General features: G+C 36.4%; 1 protein-coding gene across 1 annotated transcript in view; it reads left to right on the top strand.

Annotated features, from left to right (window-relative positions):
- The first annotated feature begins 909 nt into the window (after positions 1 to 909).
- ahcyl1 (adenosylhomocysteinase-like 1) overlaps positions 910 to 10395 on the top strand; it is a 30154-nt gene continuing 20668 nt past the window's right edge. Inside the window, exon 1 of the mRNA XM_028452092.1 lies at positions 910 to 1496. Coding sequence (XP_028307893.1) covers positions 1305 to 1496 — 192 coding nt within the window. The 5' untranslated portion in view covers positions 910 to 1304. The remainder of the gene's footprint in view (positions 1497 to 10395) is intronic.

The following is a 10395-nucleotide window of genomic DNA, read 5'->3' as shown; positions in this document are numbered from 1 at the left end:
AATGTTTATTATACCTTTTTAAATTATTAAAAACTATAAAAAGCTAGTTGCCTGGCTGGAAAGTCGTCCCTGGAGTTGAATCCTTTTCAGGGTTGGGGTCATTTTTATTTTTTTTAGTTACAATTATATTTTCAATTACGATTACAATGACCAGCATTTTTCCCCCCAATTACAAGCCTGAAATGAATAACCTAATAAAAGTTAACCTTCCTCTTTTGTTAATTTTCTTTTATGATAACGGGTCCTAAATCAGCTGTAAAATATGCTAAAAACAAATATACTTTCCTATCTATTGTTTACCTTTTTAGGCCTCCTAATAAATGAAAATATAGGTTTTAATATTATTGGTGTGGGCATCTGAGCCTTTTTGTGTCAGTTTAGAGCTTGATTTATTTATTTATTTTTCTAATAGTAAAACGTGGAAAAGCTTGATATGAAACTATTTACCTACATGTGTAGAACTGTTACATGGTTCCCCAGTTTTGTGGCGAATTTACAGCTGTTATAGAATTTTCATGGCAATTACAATTACAATTACAAAGTCAATTATCTGAACTCAGTTTTCAATTTAATTACGATTATGACAGCAATAGATTTTTAAATTACAATTGTAATTAATGATCAATTATGAATGACCCTAACTCTGGCACTATGTCACACAAAAAGAAAAGATCCAAATCCTCAGTCTGGACTGGAAGAGCAGAAACTGTCCCACAGTCTGAAACAAGGTCGCTGTCAGGTGGATTTATCGCCTCTCCTCTGTGCACCTTACGTATCGAGCTCAGCCAATCAGAAGCTGTAGAATCCAAACATAGCCAATAAGAAAACAGTGGGCGGGATTAAGATTACTGCACTGCGGCGCTTCAAAACGAGCCTATAGACCTCTGAATGGTTGTAAAGCAGTGAACACACGGAGAGAATAAAGTGACTTATCCGAGTAAGAACTTAAGTACGGCACTAAGTCCTGGTTGTTACTACACCGGGTTTTGTACAAGGGTTTGTCCCGCCCACTGAGCACTGATTGGTGCAGGTGACGGATGAAATTGACGCCCCTCCCTCCCTCGGTGATGTTGCTGTGAATGACAGCGGACGGACTAACTAACGGGACCGGGACAGCTGTCGGCACCACTCCGTGACAGCCGTTACCGTGTGTGTGCGTGTGTGTGAGCTCAGCTGTGTCTCTCACTGCGGCTCCGGAGCTTCAGACTCACAATAAGACCCTGGACTGACTTCAGGTCACCAGCGAGCCGCCCGGCGTCCCTTCCTCTTTTCCCCGGGGAGCGTTTCATCAGCACTCGGTGACAATGACAGAGGCGGTAGTGGACAGCAAAACGGAGGTGAAACAAGCCACCAAATATGTGAAAGAGACCGAAAACGTGGCGGAGAAATACTCGGTGTTAACCGTCAGCAAGAACAGCAGCGATGTGAACATGAACGTCGGGGAAATGCCGTCTGCAGCCTTCACTGCGGTCCCCACCATGAAAACTGTAAAGAAGGTAAGAAACGTAAGGCTCGCCATCGGCCACTGTTACATATGTAGTGCTGTACAAGGATGGGAGCGTGCGTGTGTGTGTGCGCGCGTGGTGTGGAGGACAGCATCACGTTGGTGCGCAGTGCAGAGAAGTATCAGAGTCAGGGCCAAGCGATGACTGCACTTTTAATAAAGATGAGCCATAACTAGGAAAACTAACATTTATCACCTGGAAACGGCACTGGTTTGGATGGGAGTGCACGTGAACACTACATAACCCCGAATACAAAGGGGAAGTAACATAGTCTGAGGCAGGGCTGGACGATATGGAGCAATTAACTCATATATCAATGTTTTTTCTCAAATACATCTCAATATTTTTAACTCAATAAAGTCTGACCAGAAAGATCATTCTGAGTTAAATTTGCTAACAAACAGGTGTACAATGTGTAACTTTTGACTTCTTCCCCATAAAGGACAGCATGTGTGAGTGAGTTCTGTAGTGTGGCTTGTTTAGGATAAGGTCTGCACTTAGACTTCCATCAAATTAGTAGTAGCAAAAGCAGTGACTCCTAAAATGACTCTTTTTTTATACAAAATAAGCTATAAGACATAGAAATTATCATTATAACCGATATTGTAATGTTGTAATCACCAAATCAAACTAAAGGCCCGAGGGCAAAATCCGGCCCTTTGGATGAAGCCCACAGGAGATAGTGAAAATGACAAAGAAAACGTGAACCATTGTGTAAATGAAACTCAACAATATTTGCAGGGGCTCCTGGTGCTTATATTGCATGATTGCGGTCATTTTTATTGTTAAACAGTTGGAAAAAAAAAAAAAAATTCCTTAAATTATTACATAATATTTTCCTAATGTCATACAAATTGGTCACAAATCTAGACCATTTAAAGTGATTACTTTTTTGGGACTGATAATTGTCACTTATTGCTTGGATATTGTCAGTTTCTTACATATTTAGTAGTTTATATATACATAGAAGTGTTGAAATGACTTGTTTTCCTACATACAATCTGTAGCCCACTTGAGATCAAACTGCTCCCTTGGTCCCTCAACTAAAATGAGTTTTTTTAGAGCAGCAGAAGTCAGAGAAACCATGAATCCTTGTGTAAATGACCAACTAATTCAGTTGTAGATATTGTCAAAATTCATACACATTTTCAATGAAACTCCACAATATTAGCAGGGCTCTCCCTGCTTTCTCAATTTTTCCTAAATCATGCAATTTTCTTCAAATTATTCCACGAAATGTCCTCTAATTACATAAAAATGGGTCACAAAATGAAATAAATTGAAAGTGAAGGGACTAGGACTAATATATGTCTCTTATTGCTTTGATATTATCGGTGCCAAAAATATTTTATCATTTATTTATACATGAAAGTGCAAACTACAACGCAATAATGTTTAAATTACTAATTTTCCTGCCTACAGTCTGCGGCCCATACTTAAGATAAACTGCTCTGTATTTGGCCGCTGAACTAAAATGAGTTTGACTAACCTGTATTAGCTGCTTAACTCATTTCCAATGGGTAGAATTAGTTCAGAGGTCATGTTAATCAAAATGCCATCATCCCATAGTCATTCCATGGATATTAAAGCTATTCAGTTACAAAAATCCCTCACTTGATGGTTAATGAATGCACACTCAAAGTAACATTAATGTCTAAAACGACACCTGCTCTCTTTACAATTTGTGTGACTCATTGTTATAAAAGCAACAAAAACCCACTCTACAGTTCATGGGCCACATACCAGAGCTGAAAGTGGGTGTCCAAGTATGAAACTGCAAAAAAATAAGTCATCTTTGTGTTCAAAAATTTAAAGTGATGGCTATTTGATTAATTTAGACTGCAAAAAGAGAAAAATGAGCCCGTGTGTTTGGGTACTGAACATAAATGGACCTAATTCTTCGGCTTAAGAATACATGTTAGTGAGTTTTTATTATTGATTGCTTTTCTTGCGTAAAGGTATCATCGTTGGTAACAGGAACAGAGTAATTAAAAATGAATTAGCTGCTAAGGTGTAGCTTTTAAACCAAGCTTTGGATTCCTTCGCTGGCATATAAATGAAGAAAGACACACAAGTAGACTGTCCTCAGGTTGCTTTTTATCACTACACAGAACCACAATGCATTGTGACTGAAGCTTGGCAACAAGTGCTGGAAACACCAAACCCTTTGCAATCCAATACTACCCATGTTTTAATAGTAAGATCAAATCTTTTTGTTCAAGTTAAAGGTTACGAGACATTATATCAGTGGTTCTATCACAGCGAGGGCCACAAAAATGTGTTTGTTTGACCGAAGGGCCACATTATCAACATTCACATCAGCATTTAGAATAATGGCCAATCTGAGCATTAACACAGGAAAGAACAAATAGTTTTTAAGAGTAATTGTGTGTGTTTCTTTGTCATTCTATATATGTTTGTGTAGTGTGCTCTTTTCTGTTGTCCTTTAGTGTATTTTTATTCTAAAATGTTTGTCTTTTGGAGTCATATTGTGTATGCTACTCCCACCTACACACTGTATTTATATATTAGTATTAGTTTTAGTATTTAGTATTTATATATTAGTATTAGTTTTAGTGTTTGGTATTAGTAAATGTTTTATCTGTTGTAAAAATTGGATGTCTACCTTTAGTATAGGAATGTCTTTTCTGCTGTGCCTGAGCACTTTATCTGTTCACCGTGGGAAGTGAGAAACGTCTTCTCGATTCCCTTGTATGTTTGTGCATGCAAAGGAATTGACAATAAAGCTGACTTTGACTTTTGACTTTGACTTTATTTGTGTTGTAACTTTGTTTGTTTGTATTACTGTGGGTTTACGGAGTAATTTTTTTGTTGTTGGTCTTTTCCTTGTCTTTTGATGTACTTTTGTTGTCATATTCTGTAATTTTGTATGTTTTTGAGTCATTTTGTGTATTTTTATTCTAAAATGTATCTCTTTTGGAGTCATATGGTGTATTTGTGTTGTTTGTTTGTTTGTAGTACTATGGTTTTGTGGAGTACATATTTTGGGGGTATTTTTCTTGTCTTTTGGTGTACTTTTGTTTTATTTTCTGTAATTTAGTGTTTTTAAGTCATTTTGTGTATTTTTGTTGTCTTTTTGCTTTATTTGGAGTTTTTTGTGTAATTCTGTTTGTCTTTTTGTAAATTTTTGTTGTAGTTTTGTGTGTTTCTGGAGTATTTTCTTGTCTTTTACTGTATGTGTGTATGTGTAGTGTTGTAATTTTTTAGTATATTTCATATATTCTTGCTGTTTTTTTTTGTCTTTTAATATTAGTTTGTGCTTTTACTTTGGGGGCCACATACAATTAGACCGAGGGCCACATGTGGCCGCCAGTTGACTACGTCTGCACTATATTATTAACTGTATTTAAAGCTTTATAAGAAATATCTCCACTCGTGATACTAGGGAAATATCTCACCTGTTGACAATACTTTTTTTCCTGACTTAATTCTTATTTTTATTGATATCTACTTTGATGAGTAGATCCGCTTTTGTTGTGCATTCACATTTGAAAATGATATAAAAATCATTTTTCCCAGCAGCAGGGCTCATTGGCGTCAGACCCCCCCCTGACAAGGCAATAACATGTGGACTTTGTGTCGCCTCAGGGCGTCTGATAGAAAACATATTGAATGGTAGGAATGTCCAACATGCTTATGAAAACAAGGCAAATTGTTATGAGTAAATGTGAGAGCCTGATGTCCAACTGAGCCACCTGTTATAGCAGAATAAAAATTAGACCGTTCCAATCTAAGAAATTGCCTTATATCTAGCACTTTGAGATTTGGTGTCAGTAAAGTGTATTACAAATAATATTCATTGTTATTAAGTTCCTTTGGAGCTTGTGGTTTCTGTGAGAGCTACTACAACCACATCCAGGGGTGGACTGGTGGTCATCTGGCATACCGGGCAATGACGCGGTGGGCCGTCGACCCTAAGTGGGCCGGTCCGGTCTGCTGCGTTTTTGTTTTTTGTTTTTTTTTTGACGAGCAAGTGGAGGCAGACGTAGTAACAGGTGACCAAAAATAGTCCAAAAGTGGCAAAAATGTGTCAAGAAAAGAGTGAAAAGTGACTAAAATGGGCCAAAAACAGTCAAGAGTTGGCAAAAAATGAACAAATAAAGAGGAACCAGGTGGTATGTAATGGCAAAGGTTAGTTTAAAAGAGCAAAATGTGACAAACAATAGGGAATAAGGGCAACAATGTGGAACAAAAAGAGACAAAATGTAGGGGAAAAATTAAACAAGTGGTATTTATTTGGCAAAAGTAAGCTTATTTATTTTAAGAAAGCACAAAATTTAAAGAAGTGTAAAAAAACAACTTGCAAAAATTGACAAAAAATAGGAAAAAAGGGATATTTATTGGCAAAGGGTAGATAAAGTCTGAAAAAGTGTCAGAACTTTTTGAAAAGGGGCAAAAATGGGACATAGGAAGTTGCAAAATGTAAAAAGGGGTTAAAAAGTGTCCCACTTGAAGGTTTTCTGGCGGAACAATAATTAAAATTAAGACATAAAGAGCCACATGTTGAGTACCACTGACTCATAACAGCTTACGTGGTGTCAATAATAACGTAGTGGGCTGGTCTGGACAGAAAATGCCAGGGCTGAATTTTTGACCCAGTAAACCACCCCTGACCACGTCACTGACATCACATATAGTCAGTCACGTGCAGCCACACATAAAGATGATCGATGCTGTGAATGAGCATGTGACGGACGGTGAGTGAGTCAAAGAACATCCCAGCCCTGCCTCCTCTCTATGTGACTCTATCCAGCAGTTATATAACACACATCCCCTGGGACTCAATCACGCTTCATCATTTTAATGTGCTCCCTGTGGGCGTGGGTTGTAATTGTACCACGTTCACATTATGCTTAGCATTATCGCTATAGCAGAGGCCAATGAGGACCATACTGTTTGTGTTTTTTTACTAATATGAGGAGTGAAGGTGTGAGAACATTAAGTAGAATTCATAAAAAAACAGTAATACGGAGACAGTAATTTAGACTTTATAGGAGGATTCTGTTTATAACATAAAACTGTGACATCCTTAAAGACAAAGGCAGAACTTTACAGTTGCTGATTTTTTTGTTTTTGTTTTTGTCTTTTAATTAGTCCTAGAGGTCATGTGATATATATTGTAATTATGTTAGAGATGGATGATAATATCGGTTGATATTAGCCATAAAATCAATGGGCGTTACAGATGATGATTTTTTTTATGGGATACATGCTGTGATGCATCCCATTAAAAGTAGCCTGAACCTGTTATAGTATTTAATTGGAGATATACATTATGTGACCCAAAATGAGGTTGGTAGGGAGTAGATCTGTGTATATGATGGAAATTTAGATTTGGACAATATCGGCATATTGGATATTTGCAAAAAGCTAATTTTGAACATCCTTTACTTACGTGAGTAGCCTACTTGTTGTAAATTACTTTGTTTGTTGTTGTTTTTTTTTACCATGTCTGCACATGTTGTCAAAGGTCAACACTACATGTAGTGCAATCTTTTCATGACAGCTATGCATGTTATGTTTTATTATATCCCTAAGGAGGGGTGAGAAAAACTTAAGGGGACAATATAAAGACAGAGGGCAGTGTTGCACCTTGATGAGGGGGGAGGGAACAGGGAAGAGGCAGTCAGGGTAGGACAATGGAAGAGTCGGCTATTCTAAGATGAGATTGCAGTGTGATGTTACATTGCATTACATTTCCTTGTAAATTTGTAATTCCCCACTGATATTTAGGTAGAGTAATTGATTTGAGTAACATGCAGATGAAAACGAACTCACCTTAAAAATGAAAAAATCTGTTTATTTTAGTGAATAATAGAAAACTAATCGTTTACAGCAGTGGTTCCCAAACATTTCACAGTCCTGTTCCCCTTCAGACCTTTAACCTGAAGCCATGTACCCTCTACTACTGCACACTGAAAAAACATAATAATGTAATGTAGGGTGTTTCAACCAGGGGGTCGTGACCCCATGTGGGGTCGCCTGGAATTCAAACGGGGTCCCCTGACATGTCTAATAATTTATAAGAATAATTAAAAAATACTGATTAAAATTAAATTGTTTTATTTTGAAAATGTTTTCATTATTATTATTTTTCAAATTATAACACCGCACACAAAAAATCTTAAACAACTCTATTCTATACTTTCACTTTCTCAAATATAAAACGCAGTATAAAAATATCTGAGCTGTCGCACCTTGTCACTTTGTCACTAATCCTGGCAACAACAAACACTGTCAAAAGCTAATTCTAGAAAGAAAAAGTCTCTGGAGACGGCAAAAATGTGTGATATTAATATGGGGTCGCGACCCACAAAAGGTTGGGAACCACTGATATAATGTCACATACAATGTAGCCCTGCAGTGAAATTTGTCTCTGAATTTTACCTGTCCTGTTGAGGAACAATATATAAATAAAGTTTAAAAAAAAGAAGAAGAATCTGTAACCTTGTTTGTGATCAAAGTCGCAGGTTTGATCTGAAGCGACACGAGAACTCACACTGGAAATTAACGTTTTGGTCAAATTGTAACAGATAAGATGTAATCTTACATCGGCCAATGTGTAATTTGTGGCAATGCATGGAGGCCCCTGACTTCTGGTCTATTTACTGTATATTCTAGTTTCCAATTTTTAAAATATTATTATTATTATTATTATTATTAATAATAATAATAATAATACATTTTATTTAAACAACAGCACCTTTCAGGTCACCCAAGGTCAGTTGACAGTACATGATAAAACCACAAAAAAATTTAAGCTAAAACAGTATAAAAACAACAGTAAAAGTGAAGCTAAAACACAGGGACAGAGCGGGGGTGGGGGGTTACAGCGATCCACATTCAAACATCAGGAACAATCCTGCTTTTATCACAGAACAGAGTGCCTGGGTAAGATGGTCGAATGTCATAATTTAATGTCTGAATACTTGAAATACTCTCTAAAATGAATAGGCCTACTTAAATAAAAACAAAGCTTCTACATTTCCTTTCTAGTGTTCATACCAGATGTAGCAGCAAGTGCAGGTAAGTGTGTGTGGTGTGACAGGTATTAACAGTGAGAGAAAAGTCACCACAAGATGAGAGATTTAACACATCTATTCTGACTTTTTACATCATATTTATTCAGAGTTCTTCATCACATTCATGACATTTGAATGATTTCCTCCTGCTTTCCTTTCATGTAAATTCTAAAAATAAAAAAATGTATAGTGTATTACTCAAACAGAGGGCATAGTTTGTGTTTTTTCCCCTAAAGGTCAGATAGTCTACAGGAAGGATTAGCACATGCTATGTTTTCTTCACAACAGTGTGCGAGTGCTCACGCAGGCACCGATATAAACATGGCGCTGCACGTCTGCCCTACCACGTGCACATTCGTTTACAGTCGGTGCACGATGTGTTCCTTCACTGAATGTATAGCAATGGCCTCAGACAGGAGATAATGGGCAAGGCAAGCATTTCATACACAAGGCAATTCAATGTGCTCTACATGATTAAAAATGTGCAACAGAAAACATTTAACAGAACAGAACATTAAAATCAGCAATAAAAACTTTAAATCTACAGTAATAGGATTAAAAATCCCCCTCTCGGTCATACACAGTAGAGAAAAAAACGGTATCTTCCCAGTTAGACAGTGGTGCCTGGTTAAATACTGGTAGTTATTCTCACCTTATGTCAGACCCTTGCTGAGCCCTGACAGTTGCACTATGGCTTAAGTCTGTGACATGCTCCTTTATCTGGGAGAGAATGGATATTTTTAGCTTTTGGATGAGACTGGATGAGGCTGACGAGGGATGCAACTAAATCACTTTTTATTTAGCTGTCCAAATAAATAATGTAGTTTGCAATTATAATTGACCCCAACCCTGCAATCACTTAATTAATAATTAATTACAATTAAGGCATAATTATAATAGTCATTGTTAAAAAAACTGTTTCTGTCATAATCGTAATTAAATTGAAATTGAGTTCAAATAATTGACTTTGTAATTGTAATTGCCATGAAAATTCTATAAAAATTGTCAATTATAATTTAACGCTAAACAGGGGAACCATGTTACAGTTCTATGTACAGTTCTACACGTATGTAGTTAACAATTATTAAAATATTTAATATCAAGCTTTCTCACATTTTAACATTTAAAAAAATAAAAAATAAAAAAATCTATGGGTATACTGACACAAAAAAGGCTCAGATGCCCACACTAATTATATTAAAAACCTATATTTTTATTGATTAGGAAGCCTAACAAGGTAACCAATAGATAGGGAAGAAATTAGATGATTTTAGTGTATTTTACAGCTGATTAAGAACCCGTTATCAAGAGGAAGATTAACTTTCATTAGGTTATTCATTTCTGGCTCAGTAATTGTAATTGAGGACGTAATTGTAATTTACTTTGAGGATAGAAAATTATTGTAATTTAATTATAATTGGGAACAAATGCTGGTCACTGTAATCGTAATAGAATTTGAATTGAAGATTAATTGTAATTGTAAACATAATTGTAACTGAAAAATGTAATTGACCTCAACCCTGGTAGTTTGTGAAAAACGTTAAAGTGGAAAAACTGCTGATGGCCTCTGATTATTTCAGGTTTGTGCATACATGCATTTCTCGAGAGATACTAAAACCCGGAAACATCCGGAAACATTTCGGAGACATACTGGAGACAGAGTAAATTCTGCCACATACTGCATTCACAGGCTGTAATATCACCAAGTTTATCATTGTACCATTTGTTAGAGCTACTGTCTTTACCAGAGGGAACATATTCATTCATGATTATTGTTTTCCAGTCTTTTATTGGGCTTTATTAACCGGCAATTAATTCCTACCACTCGGAAACACATGGAAACCAGT

This window comes from Gouania willdenowi, chromosome 7 (genome assembly GCF_900634775.1).
Source record: "Gouania willdenowi chromosome 7, fGouWil2.1, whole genome shotgun sequence".
Taxonomy (NCBI): Eukaryota; Metazoa; Chordata; class Actinopteri; order Blenniiformes; family Gobiesocidae; genus Gouania; species Gouania willdenowi.
Note: the sequence above shows the minus strand (reverse complement) of the source record. Positions and strands in the feature narration are given on the sequence as shown.